Source organism: Engystomops pustulosus, chromosome 8 (genome assembly GCF_040894005.1).
Source record: "Engystomops pustulosus chromosome 8, aEngPut4.maternal, whole genome shotgun sequence".
Classification (NCBI taxonomy): domain Eukaryota; kingdom Metazoa; phylum Chordata; class Amphibia; order Anura; family Leptodactylidae; genus Engystomops; species Engystomops pustulosus.
The window spans coordinates 107,098,947-107,116,852 of record NC_092418.1 but is presented as its reverse complement, the minus strand read 5'-3'; the positions used below and the strand labels follow the sequence as shown (position 1 = coordinate 107,116,852).

The following is a 17,906-nucleotide window of genomic DNA, read 5'->3' as shown; positions in this document are numbered from 1 at the left end:
ACAGAGGATGATACCAGCACGATGTTATATACATTCTCTAGGTAGTGAGTAACATAGGGGACAGTGTTTATGCCTATACTAGTGCAAAAAGAGTTGTGGAATCCTCTGCTCGGTAACAATAGTGAGATGACTCTGCTCACCCTGACCCATTCTACACAGCAAAGCAGAAATGGAAGCTGAAGAAGGAACAGGATGTTATGTGTTAATTATAGAAAATTATGTAACCAATAAGGAAATTCCAAAAAAAACGAAATTCTCAACTATTGTCTATTCCTTACAAATACCGATGCTTCCCGCGTGAGCGGCTACTGCAGCGTCTGTAGAATAACTAGAATAGTAAAACGCTAGGATCCCCGTCTTCTCTTTACTCATCAGTGACACATTTGTACATCCACATCTCGGTGGGGAATCCATGATTTGCTGTGTAAAATACAATAAGGTGATCTCCGCTATAATGTGCTGGTAAATGCATCTTACTATGTGAAAGCAGAATCACCGCAGGAGGGGTGGGGGTGGGGGGTGGCAGGAGATCTGTACAGTAAAGCAGGAATGTTTATGTGTTTCTATGTGCCAGGACATGACCAAGAACTCATCCTCGAGCCCTGATCTTATGCCAAAATTGAAACAAATTGCAACAGTGAAGCACAAGCGTTCCTTCACTCTGCAAATAGAGATCCACACTTAAAGGGAACCTGTCAGCAGAAATTGACCTAGTAAACCACTTCCATTGGTATGTAGCCAAACAGCTGAGCACCTTCCAGATTGTGTTTCTTTTATGACCCAGTGCGGTGGCATCATCCAGAAAATCTACTTTGAAGTGAGATGTAACTTGGTTGTACAAAGTCAAGGAGGCTGAGAGTTTAAGACTGAAGTCAAGCTCTCTCTTCCTCAGAAAGCCTCCATCACTGTAATTGATGCTCTTGCATCCAGAGACTTCATTAACCAGAGATCTATCTCCTATCTATCTATCTATCTATCTATCTATCTATCTATCTATCTATCTATCTATCTATCATCTATCTAGTATCTATCTATCTATCTAGTATCTAACTATCTATCTATCTCATATCTATCTATCTATCTCATATCTATCTATCTATCTATCTATCTATCTAGTATCTATCTATCTTTCTATCTCATATCTATCTATCTATCTATCTATCTATCTATCTATCTATCTATCTATCTATCTATCATCTATCTATCATCTATCTAGTATCTATCTATCTATCTATCTATCTATCTAGTATCTATCTATCTATCTCATATCTATCTATCTATCTATCTATCTATCTATCTAGTATCTATCTATCTCATATCTATCTATCTATCTATCTATCTATCTATCTATCTATCTATCTATCTATCTATCTATCTATCTATCTATCTATCTATCTATCTCATATCTATCTATCTATCTATCTATTATCTATCTATCACATATCATCTATCTATCTATCTATCTATCTATCTATCTATCTATCTAGAAAACAGAAAGTCCAAAAGCAGCACCGGACAATCAGGGTGCAACAGCCGTAGGTCCCTGGGCTGGGGTCCGTCTTGATAATCAAAAAAGTAGGCAGCACTCCAAAGTAAGTAGAGAAGGGTGAGTCTTTATTCCAAGTGCGACGTTTCGGCGTTAACACACGCCTTTTTCAAGCATAAGGTGCTAAGTGCATGTCCAAATATTTAAGGACCAAACAGAGCAATGATTGGTCAGGGTACAAAGTGAACGTGAATGGGTTACAAAATACAAAACTGTACATATATATAGTGCTACATTCAAGGTTGTAAAATACATATATAGAGAAGGCAATCGAGTGAATATTTGTGCCAATAAGGGTACAAGTGTGCATAGTGAATAAAATATACAATAAACTCCTCCCATCGGTATCGCGGCCACGCCCACGTCTCCTGGTATCCATTCATGAAAAATCAATCGCTCCTCTCCATCCACCTGCGGATGGGCGCCGTTTCAGTCGCGACCCGGAAGTGACATGCACGACCTCAGGCGCAGACCGGAAGTGACGTCAAGTTGGAGCGCGCATGCGCTCTGGCAAGGGAGATGACGGCAGCCATTTTTAATTAGGGCAAACCTGTTCCAAGAGGTAACGGGATGTAGAACAAATATGTAAGTATGCGTATAACCAAAAGGTAGATTAGGAGAAATAGCGGTACCTGTAGTGAGTACTTATAGTGATCTCACTATGTAGTCTACCACCCATTGGGGGCGGGGCTGTTCAGTTTGAGCAACCCATACCCTCTAGGGATTACGGTAGTGGTACCCAACTCCAAAGGAATGTGAGGACAATGATCCCACCTCGATACATATGCAAATGATGGTGGATGGAGGGACTGAAGCAAAAGAAAATTTTTTGAAGGAGACGTGGAGAGACGGTCGTCACTCAGATGGGGGTGATGGTGTAAGACAATATCTAATAACGAGAGAAAAAAGAACATGTTAAAAGGACATAAGGGTATCTCCCGGAAGTCAATTTACAGTTTTGATATCGAGAGAACAGACATGCAATATACATTTTAGATAGGACCATGAGTAAGTAGTGACTCAGATGATACTTGTGAGATTGTATTCAATGTTGAGGCCTTGTGGTTGTAGAGTATTGAGTCGGTGGATCCACATAAGCTCGCGTTTGCGTAGTAGCAGACTTCTGTCACCACCTCTTCTTAGAGGGGGTACATGGTCAATGAGGGTAAAACGTAGTTGGGAATCAAGGTGTCCAGCCTCACAAAAGTGTCGACTGACAGGAAGGTCGCGTTTACCTTTTCTGATGGTATACTTATGGTGTGTGATTCTCACCTTAAATTCATTGGTGGTTTCCCCAATGTATTTCAGACCACATGGGCAACTAAGCATATATATTACGAATTCACTGTTGCAAGTCAAGTAATGACGTATTTTATACGTGCGTCCAGAGTGGGAGAATGTTTCTCCTTTTATCATCAAAGAGCAATTTATACAGGATCTGCATGGGAAGCTACCTGTGCGGACATTCCCTTGTAACCCCCTTTGGACTAAAGTTCTACATCCCGTTACCTCTTGGAACAGGTTTGCCCTAATTAAAAATGGCTGCCGTCATCTCCCTTGCCAGAGCGCATGCGCGCTCCAACTTGACGTCACTTCCGGTCTGCGCCTGAGGTCGTGCATGTCACTTCCGGGTCGCGACTGAAACGGCGCCCATCCGCAGGTGGATGGAGAGGAGCGATTGATTTTTCATGAATGGATACCAGGAGACGTGGGCGTGGCCGCGATACCGATGGGAGGAGTTTATTGTATATTTTATTCACTATGCACACTTGTACCCTTATTGGCACAAATATTCACTCGATTGCCTTCTCTATATATGTATTTTACAACCTTGAATGTAGCACTATATATATGTACAGTTTTGTATTTTGTAACCCATTCACGTTCACTTTGTACCCTGACCAATCATTGCTCTGTTTGGTCCTTAAATATTTGGACATGCACTTAGCACCTTATGCTTGAAAAAGGCGTGTGTTAACGCCGAAACGTCGCACTTGGAATAAAGACTCACCCTTCTCTACTTACTTTGGAGTGCTGCCTACTTTTTTGATTATCTATCTATCTATCTATCTATCTATCTATCTATCTATCTATCTCCTATCATCTATCTATCTATCTCCTATCATCTATCTATCTATCTATCTATCTATCTATCTATCTATCTATCTATCTATCTATCTATCTATCTCCTATCATCTATCTATCTATCTATCTATCTATCTATCTATCTCCTATCTATCTATCTATCTATCTATCTATCTATCTCCTATCTATCTATCTATCTATCTATCTACCTATCTATCTATCTATCTATCTATCTATCACCTATCATCTATCTATCTATCTATCTATCTATCTATCTATCTCCTATCATCTATCTATCTATCTATCTATCTATCTATCTATCTATCTATCTATCTATCTATCTCCTATCTATCTATCTATCTATCTATCTATCTATCTCCTATCTATCTATCTCCTATCTATCTATCTATCTATCTATCTATCTATCTATCTCCTATCTATCTATCATCTATCTATCTATCTATCTATCTCCTATCTATCTATCTATCTATCTATCTATCTATCTATCTATCTATCTATCTATCTATCTCATATCTATCTATCTATCTATCTATGTAATGTCACGCTCTGCACCTGTCAGTCCCTCTCGCACTACACTTCCTGTCATACAGCGGGGGAGGCGGGGCGCGGGGCGGGGCTCCGGTGATGCAGGGAGGCTGCTGTGGATGTAGAAGGTGCTGGTGCTGATGCGGGATGGCGGACCTGCGGGCTGTGCTCGGGAGGAGGCAGTGACCGCACACACCGGAGCCCGGGGCGGCGGCTGAGGCGCTGTGTGTATGCGGTAACGGCTGCGGTACCGCTGTGTGTGACATTGGGACATATTGATGCGGTAATTGCCTCTCAGGGAAGATGGCAGATCCCGCTGAGTGCAGCATCAAGGTGATGTGCCGCTTCCGGCCCCTGAACAGCGCCGAGACACAGAGGGGAGACAAGTTCATCCCGCTGTTCAAGGGCGACGACACCATCGTAGTCGGGGTGAGTGCAACCGCCATCGTGATCGACTCCTGCGGCACCGCAGTGTCTGCATCATCACCTGTGTGCATGGAGCCAGCCCTGGGGGAGGGGGGGCTATGCGTGCACCTGGGGGATGGAGACAATGTATATGCTGTATGCTGTATATAGGAGGATGCATGCACTTGTATACAGCATAGGAATGTATATGATGTATATCAGTGATATATGGGGGTTGGTCCTACATGTAAAGTCTTGGATACATTGTATTGGGCCCTATGCTGTATATAAGAGGGTGCAGGCGCCTGTATATAAGGATGTATATAGTATACGGATGTGATGTATATCAGGGACATTATATAGGTCCTGTATATAAATGTATGGATACATTGTATATTCTTAGATCCTATACTGTATATAGCAGGGTGCAGGCACCTATATCGCTATATCTGCGCGGTATATGGGAGGGGTGCACAGGATGTGACTATTGGTTGTATACAGCATATACTCACATAATAAGGCTGCAGGATATAGTCATGTATAGGTGTATATATAGATGGATACAATGTATCCATAGAGATGAGATTTGTTTATAAAGAAATGGATAGATTGTATACAACAACTAAATCTATAGACTCATGGGGATAGATCATCTGGATTTATATCATTGGGCCTTGTACTGTTTAGGGTAGAGGTCCTATTATATAACACATATATATATATATATACTACCAAGTGTGTGTATAGACAGATACAGTCAGACAATGTATATACTCCCCAGGACTGGATGCATTCATCACTATATACATTATATACCAGTATCTAGTGTTCCCCACTTGTTTACATGAGCTCCTCTGTCTTTGTCCTGTATCTCGGAGCAGATGAGTGACTGTCCCTATATACAGGCTGTATAGGTGATATTAGCCTCTGCTATATACATACATACATGAAGAGCCTGATGTACTATATGGATCAGGCACAGATCTTTCTGCTTAGGGCAATTATATAACATTTCCCCACTGTTCTTGTGTCACGTTATATAAGGTGGTGCAGGCAGCTGCTTATAGATTGTATATAGATCTGTATACATTATCAGGGTATTTTGGAGGAGGGGGCTGGTTTTCCTTGTTTGTGTATTGATTATACTGGGGAGGGGGGTGATATCCTGTATATATGGGGGTGGGGGGCTCAGAGGTGCTGCTGTGCTGTAAGGGTTAACCCGATGAATAGGGCAGGGAGGTGTCTGGGGGGGCCTGACCTGCTGACTGCTGTCAGTCATTCATTACAATAACCTGATGGGGTCACATCATGACCTTATATAGGAAGGGTGAGATGTATTGTGCCCCGCGCCCATCATCATCAGAGGCCACGCTGCCGGCATTGTGTGCTCCTCGCCATCCGATTATTCCCTGGCAGCTGGGGACGTTCTGGCTGTTTCTGCTGCAGCCTCGGGATGAAGTCATAGAGCTGTGGGCATGCTCAGTGCTGCGCCTGCAGAGGACCAGCTGATAGGCACACTGCTGCCAGGAGGTCGCTCCCCTGGATTGTCTCTTACCACTAACGAGCCACAAGCCAATGACCTGTGAGCACGTAACACGAGGGCCAGAAATCATCATCACAGATGCCACCTATTATCTGGATATTATATAATCCAGGACAAGATTTACTGCCATATACTTATATACCGTACGCTTGTATACTGCTATACACTTATATACTGCTATACACTTATATACTGCTATATACTTATATACCGCTATATACTTATATACCGCTATACACTTATATACTGCTATATACTTATATACCGCGATACGCTTGTATACTGCTATATACTGCTATACGCTTGTATACTGCTATATAGTTATATATTGCTATATACTTATATACTGCTATATGCTTGTATACTGCTATAAGCTTGTATACTGCTATATACTTATATACTGCTATACACTTATATACTGCTATATACTTATATACCGCTATACACTTATATACTGCTATATACTTATATACTGCTATAAGCTTGTATACTGCTATATACTTATATACTGCTATATACTTATATACTGCTATAAGCTTGTATACTGCTATACACTTATATAATGCTATACACTTATATACTGCTATATACTTATATACTGCTATATACTTATATACCGCTATACACTTATATACTGCTATATACTTATATACCGCTATACACTTATATACTGCTATATACTTATATACCGCGATACGCTTGTATACTGCTATATACTGCTATACGCTTGTATACTGCTATATAGTTATATATTGCTATATACTTATATACTGCTATATGCTTGTATACTGCTATAAGCTTGTATACTGCTATATACTTATATACTGCTATACACTTATATACTGCTATATACTTATATACCGCTATACACTTATATACTGCTATATACTTATATACTGCTATAAGCTTGTATACTGCTATATACTTATATACTGCTATACACTTATATACTGCTATATACTTATATACTGCTATAAGCTTGTATACTGCTATACACTTATATAATGCTATACACTTATATAATGCTATACACTTATATACTGCTATATACTTATATACTGCTATATACTTATATACCGCTATACGCTTGTATACTGCTATATACTTATATACTGCTATATACTTATATACTGCTATACGCTTGTATACTGCTATATACTTATATACTGCTATACACTTATATACCGTTATACACTTATATAATGCTACGTACAGGATAGGTTCTGTAGGTTTGTTCTTAAGTTGAATTTGTATGTAAGTCAGAACTGTATATTTTATCATTGTAGTTCCAGACAGTATTTTTTGGTCTCCGTGACAATTGGATTTTAAACACGTTGGGTTGTCATATTAACCAGGATTAACACTAAGGGCGCGTTCACACGTTGCGTTTTGGTCGCGTTTTCATTGCGTTTGAAACGCATATACAACAGCTGATGAGAGGTGATTTGCCTAATTACATTACCGTTTACGTTTGTAAACGCAATGTTAACGCATGCGTTAACGCGTTGTTAACACATGTGTTAACATTGCGTTTATGATGCGTTTTGTAAACGGAAATGTTAACAGTGATGTAATTAGGCAAATCACCCCTCCTCAGCTGTTGTATGAGGTCAAAACGCAACGTGTGAACGCGCCCTCAAGCTTCATTACAGACACCTGTGATAACTGTTATAGGTGATTATTGTATCCTGGGACTAAAGTACAGGAAATAAACAATTACAAGAAGTCTGTTTGTAACTAGGGGTCGTCTGTAAGTCGGGTGTTGTTTTTTTTTGTATAACTCTTTTTATTGTTTTCTTAGTAAAGGTACACACAGATTTATGAAGGTACATTTAGATACATTTAGCTTGTGGACAGTGAAGGCTGCAAATACATTCATTTTACAGATCAACAAAGCAGATTGGAGTCTTAATAGTACCCATTGGAGGACATTAATCATAGTCTGTTAGACTGTTTTAAGCGTTTTTCTGCGCAAAAATCTGGCGCATCTAGTGAGAGTGTCCTATACAGATGTTTGCACCGGATCTATCACTATTTTGTGCCTAAAAAGGTGCAAAATAGAAGCAAAAATGCACCTACTCTGAGCAGGTGCACTTCCAAAAAACGTCACTTTTCATTACTTAAAACATAAATTTTAGGTTCCCAAATGAAAAATTCCCTCCATGCAACATGGAAAATACTTCGGAGCAGTTTTAAAATGTAACATTTCTCCAGTAACGACTTCATCATTGTCTATGGGATCATCTCTGGGAGTGATTATTGTCTTATTGTACAGATCTGAGAATATTATCAGACTCCATTTCATGTAAATTATAATAAAAAAGGAAAAGACTCATTTCAGCAAGAATTTTTTTTTTTTTTTTCCATCTCTGTCACTTTTAGTCCCTGCAGTTACATCACAATGATAGTTTATGTGCAGAGATGAAGCCCTGAACGTTCTGTCACATTTTCTCAGTCTCCTTTCATTATTGCTCACAAATGAGATCTAACAATTTGAGACAAATTTAGGCGCAAATGAATGGGACATGCGACAATTCCAAAACATATTTACTAAGGCAGAACTAGATCCATCATAGATCAGGAGCCAAAAAAGAAGAACAAACCAGGCGCAAAAACAGGCGAACCTGAGACCCCACTATGATTAATGTCCCCCATTATCTTATTAAGTAGATTGCTTAAAGATGGGAGTGTGATAGTAATGGGTCGGGATCCCAACCCAGTCTAGGGTGCTTCTGTGAAATCGGGGTAAGAAAGGAGGGAGGGGGGGGGGGTCAATTATAACAAAACAAACCAATCCAAAACAGAACAGGTTGTAACTTGGCGTTACATTCTCATTCACAGAACCAGACTGAACAGGTCTCATTAGTGCTTTTGATATGTACTTATGTAAGGTACATCTTTTTTGTGAAGTCGGGTGTTCTTTAAGTAGGAGACCGCCTGTCTATACTTATATACTGCTATACACTTATATACTCCAATACACTTATACTGCTATATACTTATGTACTGCTATACACTTAAAAACTGCTATACACTTATATACTGCTATATACTGCGATGTATGTACTTATATACTGCTATACACTTATATACTGCTATATACTGCGGTGTATGTACTTATATACTGCTATACACTTATATACTGCTATATACTGCTATATACTGCGATGTATGTACTTATATACTGCTATACACTTATATACTGCTATATACTGCAAATTCTCTACTTATATACTGCTATACACTTATATACTGCGATGTATGTACTTATATACTGCTATACACTTATATACTGCAATACACTTATACGGCTATATACTTATGTACTGTTACACACTTAAAAACTGCTATACACTTATACGGCTATATACTTATGTACTGTTATATGCTGCTATACACTTAAAAACTGCTATACACTTATATCCTGCTATATACTGCGATGTATGTACTTATATACTGCTATACACTTATATACTGCTATACACTTATATACTGCTATATACAGTACTGCGATGTATGTACTTATATACTGCTATACACCTATATACTGCTATATACTGCAATGTATGACCTGAGTGAAGTTGGCCCCCCCACCTTGTTCAAATCAAACAAAATTGGTGTCAAATGTTTGTGCTACGTTTGTGCTGGTTTGTGCAGCAGAAATTTTTGTTTGTGCCGCTATCGTTTTTGAGATTTTAATGAATGTTTCCAGAGGTCATCAAAGGTCAACCAGCCCCCCCACATTGCCCAAATCAAACAAAACTGGTGCCAAACAATTCTGCTACGTTTGTGCTGGTTTGTGCTGCACAAATTTTTGTTTGTGCTGCTTTTGTTTTGAATATATGAACAAAAAATTAAAGTTCAAAAGTTCAAGCAGCCCCCCCACATTAACCGAATCAAACAAAATTGGTGTCAAACGTTAGTGCTATGTTTGTGCAGCAAAAATTTTCGTTTGTGCCGCTATAATTTTTAAGGTATGTTCAGGTGTTCAAGGTGTTTAGGATGAACTGGTAAAAAACAAACCTAGTGACACTTCCCTGATTTGATCACCAGGGGGAGCTAGCAAACAGATTGTACTTTGGAAGAAATGGACTCTAATGACCTTTGCAAAAAAGTATGAATATATTAAAAATGATAGCGGCACAAATGAAAATTTTTGCTGCACAAACCAGCACAAACGTAGCACTAACGTTTGACACCAGTTTTGTTTGATTCGGTTAATGTGGGGGGGCTGCTTGAACTTTTGAACTTTAATTTTTTGTTCATATATTCAAAACAAAAGCAGCACAAACAAAAATTTGCGCAGCACAAACCAGCACAAACGTAGCAGAATTGTTCGGTACCAGTTTTGTTTCATTTGGGCAATGTGGGGGGGCTGGTTGACCTCTGATGACCTCTGGAAACTTTCATTAAAATCGTAAAAACGACAGCGGCACAAACGAAAATTTCTGCTGCACAAACCAGCACAAACGTAGCACAAACGTTTGACACCAATTTTGCTTGATTTGAACAAGGTGGGGGGGCCAACTTCACTCAGGTCAATGTATGTACTTATATACTGCTATACACTTATATACTTTGTTTCAAATTTTGTAATTGTACATCAATGAGTAAAGACGGGATACAAAGAGGCAGCTGCTTCTCTATAGGCTGAGCCTCAGTGCTGGCAATCAGACTGATACATTGTAGCAAATGATGAGCGTGTTACTGATATTTAGCTCATAGACAATTGCCAGACTGTAGTCATCTCATAGAGGTAAGAGATCATGCAGATGGCAGATGAACCCTGCTGGTACCCAGACCCATAGCGTCGTAGTGCTCTATATCTCCCTATCATTGGACTGAAGTCTTGCATTCAAACTATGATGCTGAATGTTTGGATTTGCTAAATTTGACCATGATTTTTAGGTTTTCTTGTGCCTGACCCTTTAAGAAAAAGCTGGTCTGTGCAGATCTTCACTATCTGTATATATGTGTATAGCACTAATAACCCTGCCTGATTGGCTGCGGACACTATCGCTAGACCACAAAGTACACAGCAGTAGCGGGGCAGTAGGGGATCATTGAGGCAGATATGGAAATTTATATTTCTCCTTTTAAATAGAATTGTTTTTTTAATAGATGACCCCATTAAGGGTCAATATTTAGTTAGGAGATGGTCTGTCCGGGGAAACCTCTACATGACTTGAATGAGAATGTAATCCTGGTTGTACACATTAGATTTCATTTGGCAGAAATCTGCCTATTCCCCCAAGACTGTCATGTATCAGCAGTAGAAGAAGGATCAGGTGTGTTGGTTGCAATCTGCCCGATCCTTACTAGTGTTGGGAGATTCTAAATATGTGTCTGACCTTCAAGTTTAAGTATTTAATATTATTAAGCACCGCTATGTAGCATCAGCTGGGTGACAGTCTTGGAGTAGCTAGTGGGGTGACATCACTTGACTGTGGTGAATGGCCTCTCGTGGTGGTGGATGGTCTCTGCTGGTGGGGTAACATCACTTGACTGCGGTGAATGGTCTTTCCTGGTGGTGGTGGGTCTGGCGGGGTGACGTCACTTGACCATGATGGATGGTCTCTGCTTGTGGGGTTTACGTCACTTGACTGTGGTGAATGGCCTGTCGTGGTGGTGGATGGTCTCTGCTGGTGGGGTAACATCACTTGACTGCGGTGAATGGTCTTTCCTGGTGGTGGTGGGTCTGGCGGGGTGACGTCACTTGACCATGATGGATGGTCTCTGCTTGTGGGGTTTACGTCACTTGACTGTGGTGAATGGCCTGTCGTGGTGGTGGATGGTCTCTGCTGGTGGGGTGACGTCACTTGACTGTGGTGGATGGTCTCTGCTGTTTGGGTAATATCACATGATGGTGGTAATATCTGTAGTGATACTGCCAGAGAGTGGTGGTGCGGTCCTTCCATTATGGGGATATTTGGTGTCTGTTCTCCCATATTATATGGATTATATGGATTACACTCACCGGCCACTTTATTAGGTACACCATGCTAGTAACGGGTTGGACCCCCTTTTGCCTTCAGAACTGCCTCAATTCTTCGTGGCATAGATACAACAAGGTGCTGGAAGCTCCTCAGAGATTTTGCTCCATATTGACATGATGGCATCACACAGTTGCCGCAGATTTGTCGGCTGCACATCCATGATGCGAATCTCCCGTTCCACCACATCCCAAAGATGCTCTATTGGATTGAGATCTGGTGACTGTGGAGGCCATTTGTGTCCAGTGACCTCATTGTCATGTTCAAGAAACCAGTCTGAGATGATTCCAGCTTTATGACATGGCGCATTATCCTGCTGAAAGTAGCCATCAGATGTTACAGGGTACATTGTGCTCATAAAGGGATGGACATGCTCAGCAACAATACTCAGGTAGGCTGTGGCGTTGTACCAAGGGGCCCAAAGAGTGCCAAGAAAATATTCCCCACCCCATGACACCACCACCACCAGCCTGAACCGTTGATACAAGGCAGGATGGATCCATGCTTTCATGTTGTTGACGCCAAATTCTGACCCTACCATCCGAATGTCGCAGCAGAAATCAAGACTCATCAGACCAGGCAACGTTTTTCCAATATTCTACTGTCCAATTTCGATGAGCTTGTGCAAATTGTAGCCTCAGTTTCCTGTTCTTAGCTGAAAGGAGTGGCACCCGGTGTGGTCTTCTGCTGCTGTAGCCCATCTGCCTCAAAGTTCGACATACTGTGCGTTCAGAGATGCTCTTCTGCCTACCTTGGTTGTAACGGGTGGCGATTTGAGTCACTGTTGCCTTTCTATCAGCTCGAACCAGTCTGCCCATTCTCCTCTGACCTCTGGCATCAACAAGGCATTTCCGCCCACAGAACTGCCGCTCACTGGATGTTTTTTCTTTTTCGGACCATTCTCTGTAAACCCTAGAGATGGTTGTGCGTGAAAATCCCAGTAGATCAGCAGTTTCTGAAATACTCAGACCAGCCCTTCTGGCACCAACAACCATGCCACGTTCAAAGGCCTCAAATCACCTTTCTTCCCCATACTGATGCTCGGTTTGAACTGCAGGAGATTGTCTTGACCATGTCTACATGCCTAAATGCACTGAGTTGCCGCCATGTGATTGGCTGATTAGAAATTAAGTGTTAACGAGCAGTTGGACAGGTGTACCTAATAAAGTGGCCGGTGAGTGTATATGGATATATGGAATGTAGCGAGAACAATAACATCAGCCTGTCTCCGGCCCCAGATGATCCAGGCTGAGGTCATGCCGCCGAGGAGAACTGACGTCAGGAATTTGATTTCTGTCTTGATGTAATTATTCTAATACATCTACCGTAAAATTCCTCTATTCCTGCGCTATTTCCTGGTCTTTAAAACAGTCTTAGAAAATGTAATCAAATTTTATGGTCAAATTTGAATTAGACATAATGGGGGACATTTACTATGGTGTTTCCGCCAGTTTTGTGGCGCTCTCACCACATGTTCTGCTCTCCGACCTATTTATTAGCTGTCGGGGACAGAAAAAATGCCTTTTTCCGTCTGCTCCGACTCTTCTCCGAAAAGGGGCGTGGCTTTGGCGGAGTGGAAACTCAGACACAATTACTATGTTTCGCAGCCCTTTTTGGGCGGTGTAAACTGACGGAAAGTAGACCAAAAGAAAACTGGTCTAGCAGGGACTGTTGGACACATTTCTGGTGCTCGGGACAGATTTTGTCCCAGGGACAGAAAATAGTCTCGGCGCCAGAAATGTCTCTGCACAGCTCTACAATATTAAATGTGTGTCTTCTTACCGAGAGCAGGTCGGTAACAAAGCCAATGCAGACACCGACACTGTAAGTAAATGTCCCCCAATATTTGGGGTACATAAGGGGTAACCAGTAGTTTTTTTATTCCTATTTTGTATGTTGTTCTGTTTTTAACATATTTGTATTTTACTCGATGTTACACACTCTTTTTCCCTATGGGGACAATAAATTATTATTCAATTATTGGGTCAGAATTTTTTATGAGCTACAATTCTTGCCCTTGTGACCAGCCACATAACATTTTACAGGACGAATTCACACCCTTTTATAATCTCCAGTATAAAGAATATAAAAACAACATCTGTGGGGCAAATAGGTGCAGGTATGTGTGCGGGGTGTTGGTGGGAGCCACTAATAATGTGTTGCGCCTGTGTCCATGTTTGTCCATTTCTTGGAATGAGCAGGACTTTGCTGTCCTCAGCTGTTTCCCTCGCATGCTTTTGTTACAGTGTGTTAGCCTGAGCAGGATAGATTAGCGCTGTACAATGGGATGGCTCTGGTGCCCCCGGGCCGACTCCTTTCTGTGTCATTTATGCTTATTATTTTCTTTTCAGCAAGGGAAGCCTTATGTATTCGACAAAGTTTTACCTCCAAACACAAGCCAGGAGCAAGTGTATAACGCCTGCGCCAAACAGATTGTCAAAGGTACGTGACCCCTATCACTACTACTCACAACCAATGCTGTGGCCCATGTGTTCTGATGTGAGGAATGTATTGGACCAAACCTGGAGCTATTGGACTCCCTTGACGTGTCTTATGTTTGGCCTGGTGAATCCCGCCTGCGCATGTCTGAATTTAGGGGCCTAAGGGTAAGGCAACGCATGCGTTTTTGTCCAGTTTTCCGAATTTGCGCATTTAAAAACGCACCCTAAGGCTGCGTTCGCACAGTGCAGTTTGGTCCAGGTAAAACCACATTGGAGAAAAACTGCATTTCTTATACAATTATTTCATGGCATGTAAAACACGGATAATATGTGTGAACTATAAATCCAGAACTTTAACTTATTGGGGGTCATTTACTAAAGGCCCGATTAGCGTTTTCCCGGCATGTTACCCGAATATTTCCGATTTGCGCCGATTCTCCCCGGGATTGCCCCGGGATTTTGGCGCACGCGATCGGATTGTGGCGCATCGGCGCTGGCATGCACGCGACGGAATTCGGGGGGCGTGGCCGAACGAAAACCCGACGGATTCGGAAAAACCGCCGCATTTAAAAAAAAAAAAATCTGTCGCGGAGCTTGCACTTACCTTCACTCAGCCCGGCTCGTTGAACTCCAGTGCGTTCCGATGCTTTTCAGCTCAGCAGCGCCGCCTGGTGGACGGCGGAGGAACTACCTTAATGAATCCCGGCCGGACCCGAATCCAGCGCAGAGAACGCGCCGCTGGATCGCGAATGGATCGGGTAAGTAAATCTGCCCCATTATCTTTTGTGATGAAGTTTTTGATGCAGTTTACACTGGATTGTGTGAATGCAGCCCAAGGCCCCATCTCCACAGACAACCCCCATGGTATTGTACACGGCCGAGTCCAGTCCCTTGCGGTCGGTCTGTGGTTGGTCAGATTTCCCAGCCCAAACTTGGTTGAAGTGAACTGACCCGCTGTATTGGGGTCAACAAAACCAACAACTAAACTCTGTAATTGGGACCAAATGAATTTGGACCTCCGTAACAGCCTTTAGGATGAGTTTTTTTTTTGCTGTTTATACTGTAGATCTGATTGTGATGCCCCCATGAAGGCGAATACTGCGGTCACTACAATAATAGTTGTCCTGTGGTCCCCAATGGTCACCATGGTTGGGTCTTCTCATACATCCATGGGCCTTGAAGCGCCCCCTAAGGTGGTAATTCTGCCAGTACGTGGAGCCCTATGGGTGCCGCTGTATACCACCTGTTTATTACATGGTGTATACGGTGTAGACATTATAGAAAGATCCTGACACAATTGTAAATCACCAACCCCATCAAACAGCCCTTGTATCCCATCCTCCTGGCCCTTTACTCAGGTGGTAATGGGGGTCTATAGATACACGTAATGTATACTCTAGGATTTAATGTACTCTACAGATCCTGTATTAGTTCCTCCTATATACCATATGTTACAAAGCGGAGAGGAAGAGTCTCGCTGTAATTACAGGAGGTTACCCTGCACCCCTGGGGCGTCCTGTGTCCGCCATATTGATATGGACACTAGGAGATTTAACTTTTCTAGTTGCCCATGGAAACCAATCAGAGCTCAGCTTTGATTTTAGAAACAGCTGTGGGAAGATGAAAGCTGAGCTTTCATTGGTTGCCATGGGAAACTAGAACAGTTCCGCTGTAAGAGACTTATGATAGATCTCCCCCAAATTATGAGCGCCCTGTAGTATGGGGGGATCCCCGCTGTAGGATAATTCCCACCCTGTAACCCCCATTTCTACGTCATTTATGCGGCCAGAGAGTCGTAGCGGCTGAGTTGCTAGGCAACAGTCTTTCATGTGGAGACGTCCTGGAAGCCGGTGCAGGCCCCGAGTGACATCAACTCGGATATTATTTCAATTATTTCTAAGTTTATTATTTTGTTTGCTTTCATATATCTTTCTCTTTATTAGTAAGAGCCTCTCCCCTGAAAAGGTTGATAACAGAACATCTATATATCTAGCAACCAGAGTTTAGGGCACGGAGAGGCCGGTATAGAGACCAAATACTAATACTATAGAGACCAATCCTGTCCAATATATACAACTCTATGATGTCATTGTGGACATGGCAGCTTTTTTTTGTGTTATTCGTGTACTGTGACATCACTGTGTGTATTATCCCTGTACTGTGACATCACTGTGTGTATTATCCTTGTACTGTGACATCACTGTGTGTATTATCCCTGTACTGTGACATCACTGTGTGTAGTATCTCTGTACTGTGACATCACTGTGTGTATTACCCCTGTACTGTGACATCACTGTGTGTATTATCCCTGTACTGTGACATCACTGTGTATTATCCCTGTACTGTGACATCACTGTGTGTATTATTCCTGTACTGTGACATCACTGTGTGTATTATTCCTGTACTGTGACATCACTGTGTGTAGTATCCCTGTATTGTAACATCACTGTGTGTATTATCCCTGTACTGTGACATCACTGTGTGTATTATCCCTGTACTGTGACATCACTATGTGTATTATCCCTGTACTGTGACATCACTGTGTGTATTATCTCTGTACTGTGACACCACTGTGTGTATTATCTCTGTACTGTGACACCACTGTGTGTATTATCTCTGTACTGTGACATCACTGTGTGTATTATCCTGTACTGTGACATCACTGTGTGTATTATCTCTGTGCTGTAACATCACTGTGTGTATTATCCCTGTACTGTGACATCACTGTGTGTATTATCCCTGTACTGTAACATCACTGTGTGTATTATCCCTGTACTGTGACATCACTGTGTGTATTATCCCTGTACTGTGACATCACTGTGTATTATCTCTGTACTGTGACATCACTGTGGGTATTATCTCTGTACTGTAACATCACTGTGTGTATTATCCCTGTACTGTGACATCACTGTGTGTATTATCCCTGTACTGTGACATCACTGTGTGTATTATCCCTGTACTGTGACATCACTGTGTGTATTATCCCTGTACTGTGACATCACTGTGTATTATCCCTGTACTGTGACATCACTGTGTGTATTATCCCTGTACTGTGACATCACTGTGTGTATTATCTCTGTACTGTGACATCACTGTGTGTATTATTCCTGTACTGTGACATCTCTGTGTGTATTATCTCTGTACTGTGACATCACTGTGTGTATTATCCCTGTACTGTGACATCACTGTGTGTATTATCCCTGTACTGTGACATCACTGTGTGTATTATCCCTGTACTGTGACATCACTGTGTGTATTATCCCTGTACTGTGACATCACTGTGTGTATTATCCCTGTACTGTGACATCACTGTGTGTATTATATAATGCTAGTATTGGAGCATTTCC

General features: G+C 41.7%; 1 protein-coding gene across 2 annotated transcripts in view; it reads left to right on the top strand.

The window, feature by feature from the left end:
* The first annotated feature begins 4,262 nt into the window (after nt 1–4,262).
* Nucleotides 4,263–17,906, top strand: part of KIF5C (kinesin family member 5C) — a 49,845-nt gene continuing 36,201 nt past the window's right edge. For both annotated transcript variants that reach the window (XM_072122197.1, XM_072122196.1), the window contains exons 1-2: nt 4,263–4,606; nt 14,470–14,560. In XM_072122197.1, coding sequence (XP_071978298.1) covers nt 4,481–4,606; nt 14,470–14,560 — 217 coding nt within the window. In that variant the 5' untranslated portion in view covers nt 4,263–4,480. The remainder of the gene's footprint in view (nt 4,607–14,469; nt 14,561–17,906) is intronic.